Source organism: Tyto alba, unplaced genomic scaffold (genome assembly GCF_018691265.1).
Source record: "Tyto alba isolate M040663 unplaced genomic scaffold, T.alba_DEE_v4.0 Super-Scaffold_1000006, whole genome shotgun sequence".
Classification (NCBI taxonomy): Eukaryota; Metazoa; Chordata; class Aves; order Strigiformes; family Tytonidae; genus Tyto; species Tyto alba.
The window spans coordinates 2,775,367-2,790,966 of NW_024881272.1; the positions used below are offsets into that span (position 1 = coordinate 2,775,367).

Below are 15,600 nucleotides of genomic sequence, written 5' to 3' on the forward strand. Positions count from 1 at the left end.
AGGATTCTCCTTCAGTTTCAGTGTGAGGAGGAAGATGGTTGCAACTTCCAGACCAAGAATCTTTATGCCCACAATTTCTGAGGCAGAATATAACAGCTTCTTGTCCTCCAAAACATGGCTTGAAACGAACACATGGGAACACCCTATTCACCCAAATATAAAATAGTGCTCTAGAGCTAGGATTTGGGTAAGTATCTATGTTACTGTTCTATTCTACTCAAGTCCTTTGTGTGATTAAAAGGATGTTCCCCTCCTCAAATTTACCACTTGGTCTAAGAGGCCTGTTTCTCTACAAACTTTGCCTTGCATGGAATCAATGATATCACACCAGTTTCTTTGGACTGGCTCATACCACAGTGAGAAGAACATCTCTGCCTGAAAAAGAGAAGGTGAAAGGATATATAGTCACCCTCTTCAACTACTGAGTGGATTGTTTTGGAGAATACAGAGTTAGAGTTTTCTCAGGGCACAAAATAAAAAACAAAAAAAAAAGTATGAGAGGCTGTGGTCATAATACGCATCAAGGGAAACTCTGACTAGACATGCAAAATACTTTCCTGATGGGTTTAGTTAAGCAGTAAAGGCTGCTGGTGGAACTTGTGAAATCTCTATCCTTGGGGACATTCAAAGTTTGATTGGACAAGTTCCTGAAAAATGCAATCAAGCTTGGAAGTGAGTTCTGCTTTGAGCCGTCAGTTGGACTAGGTAACTTCCAAAGGTCCCTTCAGCCTAAATTGTTTTGTGATTTGAGGATTCATAATCCAGGTTAACTAACCTGAATTAGCTACTACAGGAGATAAAAGACAAGACAACTTCAACTTCAGGCAGTTATATGAAACCCTGAGGCTGAATCCCAACTGCTGGTCGGAGCTCTGCTAGCCTCACCGCCACAGTAAATTAACTGACTCTGCTCCACTGTTTCTGCTAGTCAAGAGCAATAGCTTACAGTGCTGCACGACATGTGTCTGATCAACACAAACAGAACACTGTGGATTTTTGCTTCAAAGCATAAATTATTTTTCAGTTTCCCTCCGACTGCACTGCACCTGTGAAAAATGAAGTGACAAGATTTGCTATAGTATGGACAGGATTTTCACCTACCCACCCACATACATAAGTAAGCTTTTCTTCTCAATTTTTCCTGCCAGTCATCTTCCTGCAGAAGACCTCTGCTGTGCTGAAGCAGTTCGAGCCCATGCCCTGGGGTGTATCTTGGTGTACAGTTACTTAAACTAAATTCCTCTGACAGAGTAAAAGGATTAACTTTGTGAAGTAAAGCCTGGTTTACTTTGGGAAACACTTCTAGCCAATTTGCAGTTGATACTCTCAACATCATCATCTGCAGGCAACAACACCCTGGCGTCCCAGCGCTCAGCCTGACAGGTACACAAGCAGCGTGGCTTCACATTTACCTTCACAGAAAGCCAACCTGACTTCACTTCCTTTATCCCACTCCAAATTCCTATGTCCAAAGCTTGACCAGAATGACAGTACTCACTTTTCAGGAAGGTTTCTCTCTTACCACGACTAACTTCCAGTAATAATGGGGCATGACCATTTAGTGCCCCAAGACTGAACAGGTCATTAACTTACACGAGGAACGTTCCCTCTCCCTCGGCAAGTGGAGTATCAGTGCTTTATGCTTTGAAACTGCTTGAACACATAAAGCACACCAACTCAGTACTAAATGGATGACCAGATTTCTAACTGATTGTCCTTTAAATTTAAATGTTTTCTGAAGTTAGGAAAATTTAAAATTAAAATTAAATTTAAAATTAAATTTAGCCATTTTGGGGCTAGCAACCAAATACTACCGTTTATTCAAAATTATCTTTGTGATTAGCTCAATTTATTCCTCATTTAATCTTACTTCCTTCATTCTAGTTATTCACTTTTTAAAAATGCAAGGTAATAGATGAGATCTCCAACAATTTACTGAACCTTGTTTAAAAAAAAAAAAGGCAGAAAACGTTTGAATGCAACTTTTGCAATTCCTCATCTATCCAATAATACAAACATACAATCAAGTAAGCATATAATTGCTACAGCTTGAAATAAAAATGAGAACATTTGAAATCAGATTTCAATTTCTGCTTCTACAGGCCACATCTATTATGCAAGCCCAAATGATAGTGGGAACTGATTAGAACAAATCCAATGTTTATGTTTAAAACAGGTGTGCTAAATAAACATCAGCACACTTGCGTACATGGATGAGAAAGTCCACAATGTACTCAGAACTGGAAATGTATTTTATTGGCCCCAAGTGCCACTGCTCTCTGTTAAGTGTTCCAGTACAATATATTACCACGCTTCAGCACGGAAGGACAGACTGCTACCCACCTGAAACATCCAGAAATGTCTGCGCACGTCCAGTTCCTGCACTGCTGGCTGCCACACATTCGTAAAAGCCTTCATCAGACAAGGAGACCTGAGCAATTTCCCAACTCATACTAGATGATTCTCTGGAGGAAGAAAGGGGTATATTCACTAAATTCCTGAAGGAATCAAGAGGTATAAGAACTCGGTTTCCTGACTACAGGCATAGGTTTACACAATAATGAAGAGGAAAAACAGACCCTCTGATGAATCAAATCAGATCTAACTTCACAGATTTTATTTAAGAAATGATATATACACTGTCAGGCTTCTGTATTAAGAAATGTAAGTTTTTGCAGAGTGTCTCACTTGCGTATCTACAAATATGCCTTTAGCGTATGTCAACAGTTGTCACACAGTAACTAAAACCACCGTATTTGCAGCCATTCACTCAGCTGCTCGTATTCTACTTATTTACTATGCAAGGAGACACCTTTCCTTAATACCGACAAGTTTTAATGTAGAGCCAATATGTGGTACCAAACCTGTGGCTCTTACTAGCAGGAGTAACAAGGGTTCATCCTCCCAGCCCGAGCTTCTCAAGCTTGCAGGTATAGATCACAGGGGCTACACATAAAGGGGACCCCCCATCCTTTACCAGATACAATCTACTTCCCTCACTCTATATGCAAATTCACTATGAGGTTCATACAGTGGGGAAGGCAGCATCTACCCTACTACAAGATTACTGCATCCAGGCAGCAATCTTTGTACTTTTTAAAATTCAGGGGCTACCTTCATCCCAGACGTTTATAATCCAGCAAAATGTGAAGTATCAGTATGAAGATGACTGACTTCTGCTCTGCCAGTTGTATCTCTGAATTAATGATCAACCACAGCTATGACAATCCAATATGCTGCACATTGACTGCCCAGCCATACAAAAATAAACAGCACGACACATACAAAGACAGAATTAATGGATTTAAGACTGAAAATGGAGGGTGGAGTAGAGAAGAGATGCAAGCAAGATAACATAACAGGAAACCAGATAAATAGTTGCAGTTTTTCTGTAAATCATAGCAAGGGAAAAGCTGATAGGCAATAATACCATGCATCTATCATATAATCACATCAAGTAACATCAAGAAGAGAATAAAAGTATAACTACATTGACTGGTGTTTACATCTGCTTAAAAAACAAACACTCCTACAGCTTCTTGAGATTCAAAACCACATTTTACACATCTAATGGTGCAACAGACACAGATGATGACCTAAATGAGCAAAACAGTGTTTCTTCTGCAATGTCCCAGCGCTCCCTGTGGCCTGTTGCTACGGCATATAAACAAAACTGATGAGTGCTAAAATATTCATGATAGCTTTGGCAAGTGATTGCCACATTATGGGAAAACACGAAATAAATGAATCCTTTGTCTTTTGTTTGTCTGAATAGATTATCAACCCTTAAAGGATAAAGGATGAGAGGAAGAGACTTGGAATATGCGTGGAAGTTCAATGCTGTAGCATTGTAAGACAGACAATCCAACTACACCACAAATGAAAACAGTATATAGTGACCTTAAATGGCTTCCTACTTATTCTTTCTTACTTCATACACTTACTCTAGATAACCTCATATATCAAACCTATGACATTTTACAGTGAAATGCTGGCAAATAGACACGGCAGTAACTGCCAACGCTAAACAATAAGGTCATATTTCTTCCAAGTAAAAAGTGAGAAACCTCTTTTTCATGGAAAGTATGTTAAAAGTGAAGTTATGCAATCCTATTCTTCATTTCTGTCTTTTGCTATACACCAGATGTGCAACATGGAAGCCTTGAGAAACGTGTCCAGAGTGAAAAAGCATGGCAAACAGAGACCTGTGGTGGTCTATTAAAATAAAAAATTAAATACAACAATAGCAGCAATGAATAATACACACCTCAAGGCATCTGCTGCACACTTTGGCACTGACTCTAAAAAGCAGTAATTGCACACAACTCTTTGCAACACGTGTTATTGAGATAACTCAGCACCTTTCAGCATCAAGTCATTGCAAATCACTTCACAACATATGCAATTTGCTGATCGTGCTGCTTATCTAGCCAGTTTGGAAAATACAAACATGCTCCCTTAGTCATGTTGGAAAATCCAAAGACCAAATTACATCCCTGTTATTAGTTACTGCAGAAACACCTGGCAGAGAACAGAGTGACACCCATCTTGTACCCAACCTCACCTCTTGGTCACCACAAACTGCCACGCTCCACACCACATTTTCACCTGGGAGGTTACCAGCAGCAGGCTGTGTGTGGCTCACGTGAAGGAACTAAAGGCTCACTCATACCTCACTAGTTAACACCTGGTTTGGAGGGATATATTCTGCATGGTTTAGCAAATCACATACTAGACTCGACTAACAACCGCAAATATCAGTTGATTCAGAGTGAGTGGGGTTTTTTTAATTATTAATGTTGTTATTTAACTGAATTTATTGCTTTGCTCATCAGAATTTCAAACATTATTTTTACTGATTCTGACCTTTGCAGGGTTGGTAGCATCTGCCATTCACCATACAGAATGGATTTTAAAGACGTTAGTTCTCAATTTCCACTGATTTCCCACTGAATTTACATGTTTAACTACTGTTCTTGGTCTCCTAAATCAGACTTGTCAGAAATGCACTAGGATATTAATCAAATTTTCCTAATAGACCACCAAAGGATGCCAAAATCTAGAAAAACAAAGATGTTGTAATTTTAGAGAAATTTATTTTTCCTACAGATTACTAATTTAAAATTAAAAATTATTATTACCTCTGGAATCAAAGTAGAAAAAGTATTTTTCAAAGTACATTCACTTCAAAACCCTTAACCTACATTCATCCTATTTTCACATAAACAAGTGTCATGATAGAACTGTAATATTCAACTTATAAAACATTTACTTATTCAAGTAAGTATTTTTAAAAAAAATGAGTAAAGATGACACCTTGTCACCAAAACAAAATGAATTCAAACTCATTTAATGCAGAGAAGTAATACAGCTCAAATCTGCATTAAGCTAGTAAACTGGACAAATCCTGTATGGAACTTCACTACTAGTAAAATGCAGACAAGCCAAGCTGACTTAGATCATATTTGACTGTGATCAATAATATTTGGCTTGAGATGTATTTCGTTAAATTAACTTGGATGATCTGTTCATTCATCTGGTCTGTAATAGTAAATTGAAAAATGCAGCCCAATCATAAAGGTGCTGGATATGTGAAAAGCAAGAAGTGTGTGGTTTGATAACTAAAGCATGGAAAAAATTACACAGCTACTAAAGTATGTGCCAGGGTGGACTAAATGTAAGTGACACCTCATTAAAAAAAAAAAAAACAAACAAACAAAAAAAAACCACAAAAAAAACAACCAACCAACCAAAAAAGCTGCAGCATTTCACACTGCCAACAGTGTACAAGGAAGCTCCAGAATATATTTATTTTCGTAGTCATGTACCTGCTACTGAATGATAGAACTTAGCCTTCAGTTTTCTTATGAAGTGCTTCTTCAGGCTTTGCAAGAGGCTGCCAACACTGCTTTCTAGAACATACTTCCCTTTTGTTTTCAACTACCAGAATTACAACATGTACTTTATATATGAATTAAAATATTCTTTTTTTTTTTTTTTTTTTAATTCTTATCTCATTCTACAGAGAAAGAGCATGCATTCAATTTTCTATACAGAAATCTGAAGAGCCTTCTGGTATATTCAGTATAAGCTTTCCTGAGAGGAAAATTTTCTAGGGTAGGTCATACGACATACTTCCAAAACATCCATGAAAGGCCATTAAAAATAAAACAAATTAATATGTTACATAATCATCTATGTATCATTTGGGGTGGGAGAAGAATGTGATGGGTGCGATCCAGAAAAAAAAGCTAGTTACTGATCTACTTTACATAACATTTAAAATTATAAATTAAAAGCATTTGCCATCTAGACTTTTAGACCCAGTTTATCATAATTTAAGAGCACACATTTGAAGGGGATTTTGGCCAGAACCATATAATCCATCTTCTATAGAGAGCGTACACCCTTCACAAGCATGTGTGTGTATATATAGATCTCTCCATAGAATACAGCCTCCCTAATGAGTATCACCAAAAATAACAGAATGGAAGTAACGGGGTATAAGCATTATGTAATAGTAAATATAATAAATTATTATTTAGTAAATAATAATTACAAATCATAGGATATAAACCAGGAAATAAAACAGTATTGGAAAAAATAAAAAAGTCACTACTTACTTGAAGAACTGATCCACTCCTAGTTTTACTCCATTTTTAGTAAAACGCTGAGTATAAGGTATAAGACTTTCTACATGGCAAGGTACAGACCCTGGCTGTAAATAATACCCTGGAGTCTTGGTGGGCATTGTAACTTTTGGAGCATCTGAAGAAAGCAAATATTCCCCAAAAGATTATTAACAGATACTAACACATATCCTATATTTTCCTATCATTAAGAGGAAATTCAAATTCTGATAAACTTGTACTTAGTAGGTAACAACATTAACTTGCCTATCACAACCTAGAGATAGAACTTTGGAATGAAACAGCACGGAAAGTACTTGTGTAAGTTAGAAAAAAGTACCAGATATTAATTTTAACTGATTCAGATAAAACAAATGTACATTCAATTCAAGTTAAAATCTCTTACCAGGAGTAATACTAGAAAATGAAACACTTGAAACTCTCTGAAAAAGATAATCGTCCTTGTCATAGCCCATTATTTTAACAAAAAAAGCTTCATCTGGTGGAACGAAGTCAGAAATATTCCATAGCCCATAGGGCTTTCTGTCAGGATAGTATTTCACAGGCAAGGTCTTGAGAAGTTCCCCTGTAATACTCAGAAGTTCCAGTCGGTCTACTCTAGCTGGAAGAAAGATCCCTGTGGTATTTAGCAGCACAAAGGTAGGAATCCCTAGAAAAACAGAAACATGCTATTTTAAGTGCTTAAAATAAATAAATAAAAAAGGAAAGGTTGAATTCCATATGTATGGCTCACTACCCCATGAATGCACCATTCACTTTCAACTCTTACGTACCAAATAGCAAAAAATTAAGCTGTACTAAGCTGAGCTCTGCTTATTAGCTGTCAGGAGACACAGCACTGATTCAGGTTTGTTACTGATTTCCAACAGGTGTTTCTGAAATACCAGCCTCTTTTATTCATCCCTCACCATGCCCCAGAGACAAAGGCTTCTTCTGAAGTTCCAGAAATAGCAGAAACAGTGTTGTAATTTTGAGGTGTTTCATAGCTAAAAATATCTGGACTTGTGTGTCATAAAAAAAACGAAGCTAATGTAAAAAAACACAGTAGTATGATAAAACAGGAACCTTGGCTGCTCTCACACATTCAAGGCCCAAGAACCAACCAACGGCAGCCCCCGATTTCACCAGACAGATCATCATACAGTTCTACTCTATTCTGGGGGCCCAAAACCATATTGTTTAGCATGGACTAAAATGGAAACGAACCTTGCACTGGTCTGCTGGATGTTTTTTTAAAGTCTAACGTTGGCTTCCTAGAAAACCCAGCTCGAAAGTCAATAGTGCTGAGACCTGTGATCCGAACAGAGTGCCTTCCACTGCTTGAGGTCTGAAAAAGCAAGAGTGAAAGACTATGTGCATAATTAGCATTTCAGGAGTTGCAAAGTGTCTGATCCTTCCACTGAGCTCGGTAGACAGACTTCAGCGTTCATTAAAACCAAGACAGAAAGGGGGCTTATGTCAAAAGCTGTAAGTAAAACCACCTTTAATAAAGCTTTACTTTTAGATACTGGACGCTACAATTGTGGTATCTGCAAAAAGAGCCAATTTGTCTTGGAGGTAAGTCACAACACAAACACACAAGATCAACAACTACGTGTCACAGGTATGTCAGGGACTGTAATGGGAGACTCCCTGGCAGTTAAGATTTTGACCATTATACGGTATACTACAAAGTCAGAAATGAAACACAAGTCAACAGAAACATCAGGGTAAAGTTTTTGCTGATAATAGAAACAATTTACTTCCCATGCTATAACAACTTATCTTACCTTTTCATTTATTAGTAAACTCCCTTTTTAAATATACACAAAGCTAATTTTACCCATGAGGCATATGAAAACATCACTGGCACTGCGTGTCACGAAACAAGCGGCAGGTACAGATCAACCTCAGCCAGTACTGTATAGCAAAGCTGCTTCTCTCTCCCAGCCACAATTTCAGTGGGAAAGCAGAGGATGCAGAAGTACCTCTCCCCTCTATTCCCTACCACCCATCCCTCCACCTTGTCATTCTGGTGAAATCAGAAAAAAAAAAAAAAAAAAAAAAAAAAAAAAAAAAAATATCACAAACAACCCCCACCTCTCCAATCACTCTTGAAAACCCTTAGCTTTACATTGTTTGAGCACAGAGTAGCTTTTATGCAAGTCCTCAATCTGACAATTATTTTACCTTCTTTAAGTTACTTTCTATTATTGTGTGCTGAGAAAGAAAAAGGATAACTGATACTTGCCAAGAATCCAATGAGCACGGGCATCCAAGGCTTTTTGTTCTCACCTACTTCCACACCCTTCAGGTGTTATAAACCAAAAACCCCACAACAAAACACTGCTGCACTGCACTGAGCCTGGAGTTAGATTTTTACAGACTTAATGACAAACTCATGGACAATTTCAACCAGAACAGCTGGAAAAAATAAAGATTCAAAAGGCTGTGAAGAGTGATATCTAAGTTATATTATGCCAAGATCAAATCCAGTTAGTAGAATCTACTCTGAATTTTTGTTCAGGATGACAATGAAGCACAAGAGACTTGCAACATGAAAAAAAAAAAAAAAAAGTATTAAAATGAAATAATTCCACTGAGCTTTATCTATCTAGAGAGTGTTACCAGATATATTCTCAAATACATAATTACTTCAGTTTAGTAACCACCTCTGATACAACTGCATGTGAATATTAAACAGTTGTTTCTTATAACTAACTGCCTAGGGACAGCCACTTAGACACTATGACAAATTGATGTCTATCAGATTAAAACAACCTCTATTTGCTTCTATTTGGTTAGCCTTTCACCTCAAAAATCACTGCTAAAGCCTTTTTTATATAAACCAGCTGTTAACAATACAAAGAAATATTTAAGTGTGCCAAACAACTCATGTTATCAAGCGTTAATTGGCAGTTAAAATTTCATTAGACAAACTCAGTGACAAATTTTTCTTTTTATAGCTTTATGCATCTGTATAAGGAATTTATGGTGTGAATAAAAAAACTCTGTGAAAAGTTTAAGTCTTCAGTCACAGCCTTAAAATCTCAGTACAAATAAAACAAGCCAGTGACTAAAGCCAAGTAAACGATCCATAGAAAAATACATTGGCAAGTTATTTCTCTTTATGAATGATTCAGATCTTTGGATACTTGTGAATTTTTAAGGCTAGAATAACCTTATAAAATTTTTCCATTTACTAGTAACAATAAATGCAGCTATTATTGTCATGCCTAGGAGCTAGAATTCTTACGCAAACACCCAAGAATAAACTTCATTCCAAAGGACTGCTTTCCAATTAGCATCTGTCACATCTCTCTATAATTTGTAGTTTAACACAGACTGTTGGTATTGTACATTACTGGTTTTCTTCCCAGACTGGATCAGTATGATAAGAAGAACAAACACCCGTTTGTCACGGATGTCAGGAAAAAAAAATGCTTTCATGACTTGCAAACAACACAAAATAGAATTGTCCAAAATGCATATATCTATGAACAAATGTATGAAAAACTCATGGGTGTTTGTAAAATAAACCCTTAGTTTCACAGCAGAAAAAACAAGCCACAATGGCTAAATGATTTTTTCATTGCACAGTTATATTTAGGTGTTTATGTTTACACTGATGGGCATACATAACTGAATTATGCTTTAAGCTACATGCTAATTGGGTGGAAATTACTCTGGACTGGCTTGTCATTACACTCCCTGGAACCAGCTGTATTTTGGCTACACACCTGCAAGGGAATAGCAACAGCAGCAGGCACTGAAGACCTGTCTTGATCACAAGAACAGCCAAGTCTCTCTGCTGATTTCTCATTGCTTTTCCTCTGTGTGACTGAGGAAAGGAGATGATCACTGAACACTATGAAGCAGGGAACTGATGGCTTCTCACCCCTGCCTCTCCCCACGCACTCACCTCCATCCCTCACTAGCTTTTTCCAGCTGGAAGCACAGGGCAGGCAATCCTTTAAGGAGTAATTAGGTACAACTGCCTCCTAACACTGCTGTCCTGGAGCTTGCAGGTAACTTATTTGCAAGAGGTTGGTCACCTCCCAAACTGCTTCAAATAAATCTTTGAAGAGGAGTCATAGATCAGTCTTTGTGGGAGGGGTTTAGCAGAAGCAAACTGATGCTCCCTCCTCTATTAAATGAGACAGACCGTTCCTGTTAAGCCCCATCCCTTGGTAGGTGTCTCAGCAGTGGGACCACTTTCTGAGGTGCAGAAAACACATGTAACAGCAGGACCATCTTTCCAAAGAAGCACGCTTCCTTCTGCACAAAACCCGTACTGTTCGCTGATATCCCGTGGAGCGAAGAGCCACCTGCTCACCTCCTGTCATTGCTCTTTGGAAAGACTCCTGTCACCTCGTAAACCAAGGGTTCTATAGCAGACCTGGGTGGGAAACTTATTTACAAAATACACATACATGCACAGATTGGATGCCCTCGTAAATGAAGTACCTGAAGGCAACTGGAGGCCTCCTGCAGCACAAGAGGCAACTGGATCATGTACTCTGTGTTTTATATTGCTCAAACCAGTGATTTAAAGACTTCACTGAGCACTGAAAGAGCAGCAACGCTTGTCCATGATTCAGGTGGGATCTTCTCGGACTGATCATTCTCCAGTTCATTTAGTAGCAGCTAATACTGCTTAGCTCACCGTGAGTTGTTATCATAATAAAACGACAACTTTTTGCACTTCTAGGTGACAAATACTTGCATAAGCTGTTTTCACAAATCTAAGACCTGGTTTGCTCATAAAAGTAATTAAAATATTTCAGCTATATTCAAGACATTTTTTTTTTTTTAACCCAAAACGCATACATGTGAATGTTTTATTCTCCACAGAGTTGGAGACAGCATTATGCTGAGCTCCAAAACCCAAAAACCTTAAAAACCCTCACTGCAGGAGCAGCCTGATGCTTTGGCCAGGAGGGGTTTGCATCTAGCTGAGTACTGCTGGCCTGGCTCCAGCCCAGCCGTCTGGCAGTTCGCACCGTGCTGAGTGCCAGCCCTGGCTTTAGCAGAGCTTATTACCGCTGAAGGCTGTTACACACCCAGCCTATAAGAGTGGCAAGCTCCTCTCTCAGCAATTCCTGGAATCCAGAAATGTGGGCAACACAGTGCAGGCATACACAAGTGATTCCACATGGCTCAGCTCATATCCAGAAAGGCTTAGCAACAGCCATGCAGGGCCAGGGAGAGATCACACAGGGCTTTTGCTTTTTCTGTACTGTTTCTCTGTGTTGCAGGGCACTGAATGTTTACAAGACTGCATGCTTAACCTAAAAAGACTCGAACAAGCTACGGAGTTCAATGTTAAGGCACTGACTGTAAGAAAAGTTCTCTCAGTACACAATATGTCCAGTTACTAAGTCCAGCAGGACCCAAGTCATTTTTTTTTTTTTTTTATTTTTTGAACAGACCACCAGGGTGTGTCTGTAACAGGTTTTTCAGCACTTTTGGTTCTGGAAGCACAGACAGACATTCAAACAATTCTCTATAAAGCTGCTGAGCTCAACACGCTTTTTGAGTTCCAGTTCTGCAGCAGTATCAATGGTTTCCTACAGTGCTGTATGGGAATTAGTAATGCTTTGCAAACTACATCTATGCATATAGCACAGACAATAAACGGCATGCAATCATTCAGCACAGCTCATTGTGAACTTTGCTATAAAGGTATCTTACGTGGATGACTTCTCCTCCAAAAATCACAATATAGTATTTAGATTTCTAAACTAGAATAGTTCAGTTGGAAGGGACCTATACCCATATGATTGTTTCCACGTCAGTCTAGGAAAGGTAGGATCATGCTGCTTTACCTACATAAAGAAGTATACAACAGTAAGACAAAGCATGAGTCAGTTTGGGCCACAGTTACACAACACAGTTGAGAAGATGATGTAAAAATTTAAGTCTTTATACCCCCCTTCCTCTCCCCAACTCTAAGCACCTATGCCACAACATGCTGCCCCCTACAAACCAGCTCAAGGTACAGATTTAACTTTATTTGTTTGATGATAATCTGCCCACAAAACATAGTTACATAGGGTGATTTCTACATAAAGTTAGGTCTTGCGCTGACTTTAAGGTGTGGTAGTGGGATATCATTTGGTAGCTAATACACTTCAAGTGTTTTGAAACATCAGCATCTAGCCATAGAAACAATGTTGGGGCTAGTTCTTAAGTTTATGTAAATACTATCTTAGCCCTAGCACAATCCTTAGAATTTTAACATTCCATTCACAGCTGGTGTGATTACATTTTGAACAGTTGATTAAAATGACATAGTGAACATGTTATAAAGCAAAATGGTTAATACATACATTTCCCTAAGTCTAGCCAAGTCCCAAGCTTCATCTTCCAGTTTACCATATTATAGGAAGAGTGCTCTTGCTCATCCCTTTTCTGTATTTTGGGTGAAGGTAATCAATTTTTGGCCTGATACACTGTGTGAACTTCAATCTCTGCTAAATTGTTAAGGCTAGCCTAAGCAATCCACTTTCTGTTCCTGATTTACACCTATTTTATACATACATTTATTGACCTATAAACAGTAAAGATTTTGGCTACACTGGCTTCAATTCACAACTCCCAGCTCCTCGTGTAGCAACAGGTCACAAAGTGCTCTTGGAGGTTTACACGCTTTGCGCACCGCACGCCTCCCAACCATGGCATGGCACTCCCAGGAACACACAGCCAACAGCAAACACTGGAACCAGCACTGTCACCCAGAGAAAACCCCACAGAACCATGGTTCTACGTGTCCCTTTCAGCACTAGGATGTTTTATTCTTTCATTTCAGAAGGAAGACCGTTAACAGATCAGCAGCCAGGAGCTGGTTGCTTTGCTTGCTACGACTCTCAGAACCCGCAGGCATGATTGCTCCTCATCGGTTTCAGTGCACGCTGACCATGCTCAGCGTAAGGAGCCTTCAGCCAGACACCTGAGGAACTTTCCTACAGAAGGCTGTGGGAGCAGCAACCTTTGGAGGTTGATCAAGGGGTCACAGTAAGTTGCTACAGTCAGTTACAAGACCACCATTTTGCCAGTCTTATTGATCCTTTCTTCTTTGGTTATTACTGATAATCATGTTGATCTTAATGTCTTAGCAATTCAAAATCCTCTGGGGTCCATTCTGCAACTGTACGTGCTAAGATAGCACTCACATGAAGAAATTTATTTACATACTGCAGTATTTAAATTATTTACAGATAAGGAGTTTGAATTAAATGTGTATTTATTGACTTTGCAAATCTGCTAATGAAATCTCTGGTCTGCAAAGTGCACATCATCTCCCTCTCCCAGTCCTCCAAACATGCCACACACAGCAAACCCCCTCTGTGCCCACTCTCTCTACAGAGAGTATTTTCTCACTAGACTCCAAAAATTTGGTGCTCACTTCATCCTTTTACCATCCAAAGGAAAATGATGTCCTAAGGATTTGACTTAAGTGTCTAATACGTTATCATCTTGGTAAGAATTTTATACTACTGCCTTCATAATATGTCACAACACATAGGTCAGAAAGGACATTTGTTATAACACAATCTGGGAATATCTACAATAAATAATGTAGCAAATCATTATACTATGCCCTTGTAAGCTATAGGACAAGTCATACATGATTTCTGCAGTAACTTTACCTTAATTGTCCATGTTCCAGGCTCTGGATCTTTGACATTTACTACCTTTGCAGAGTTGTGGATATTTAGCAATTCATTCAGTCCAGATCCTTTACTGATCTGCTTGCCTAAAAAAATAAAATACATACAGTATTGAGTAAAAGCAGTATTGCCTAAAAAAAAAAAAACAAAAAACAAAAAAAAACCACACACACACAAAAACAAACAAACAAAAAAAAACCACCACACCAACAAGCCCCAAACCACAACAGAGAATAAATACAATATTGTTCTTCTGTACCGATGTATTTTTGATACTTGGATTTACTCGCTACTTAGTGGTCAATGACATTTACAACAGTCAAACCTCCCTGTAATTCTTTGCCAGAATACTAAAAATGCTCGTTTATTTTCACTCTTTCCATTCACTTGGTAAATTTAATACAGCCTGCAACAATACAGAGGTGTGAAAAACCCAGAGACTGTAAGTAAAAGAAGCTCTTTTCATTATAGAAAATACTCAGCTCTCAGTAAAAAGAGGCAGCACAGAAGCAAACTCCCCCAAAGGAGATCGTAGAACACACTTACCCTGACCTACCTGCCAGCTGCCAGGCCACTCACTCATCCTCTAGACCTATTTCAAGCAAGATAAACTCCACGAGTAAAAATACTGATAAGCCAGGTTCTCCTGGCAGACAGGCATTAATGTGACTAAGGGTGGGGATGCATGCAAGATTCTCACCAGGAATTTAGCCTGTTAGACATCAGAGACATCAATAAAAGACTGTCAATTTTCATACTGCACCATTCCACACTTTGTATGTACATCTATGCATACAAGTACATGAATGGCTGTATGCAGGAACTGGTTCTATATAGAGGCATTTTGCTCCCTCAAGGTTGACTACAAAGTACCACCAGCACTAAAAACACATCTGGCTCTTTCAGAGAACTAAAGGGAAAGGTGAAGTTGAGAATGGGATATCCCAATGTGAATTTTTAAGACCTTATTAGACATTCCTTGACTAACTTCAGTGAAACTCTGTGGATTCAGATGCATGGAGCTGACCGATGAGAAAGGAAAATGCACAGATGGGGTCGAAGGTTCAGCTAAGCCTGACAGTTGCACCCAGGATTGTGTGTTAAGTTTGAAAAGAGACACTGCAAATTTCTTTCCTGTCAACAAAGAAGAATGCCTCAGTGGAGGACAGACCAGATTATGTTGCAGGAATAAAATAGTTCCAGGATACTAAAACTTAAGCTACATCCTTAGCCAAAAGTCATTCAGAAAATAGAAAGTATAATCTGAATTTATTTCTGGAGTGGTGTTCCAGGTTTCT

General features: G+C 38.6%; 1 protein-coding gene across 2 annotated transcripts in view; it reads right to left on the reverse strand.

Annotated features, from left to right (window-relative positions):
* The window catches only part of HMCN1 (hemicentin 1), a 205,091-nt gene that overhangs the window by 139,336 nt on the left and 50,155 nt on the right, over nucleotides 1–15,600 (reverse strand). For both annotated transcript variants that reach the window (XM_042805977.1, XM_042805972.1), the window contains exons 6-10: nucleotides 14,282–14,388; nucleotides 7,857–7,977; nucleotides 7,036–7,299; nucleotides 6,624–6,768; nucleotides 2,344–2,465 (exon numbers count right to left, since the gene is read on the reverse strand). In XM_042805977.1, the coding sequence (XP_042661911.1) occupies nucleotides 2,344–2,465; nucleotides 6,624–6,768; nucleotides 7,036–7,299; nucleotides 7,857–7,977; nucleotides 14,282–14,388 (759 nt within the window). The remainder of the gene's footprint in view (nucleotides 1–2,343; nucleotides 2,466–6,623; nucleotides 6,769–7,035; nucleotides 7,300–7,856; nucleotides 7,978–14,281; nucleotides 14,389–15,600) is intronic.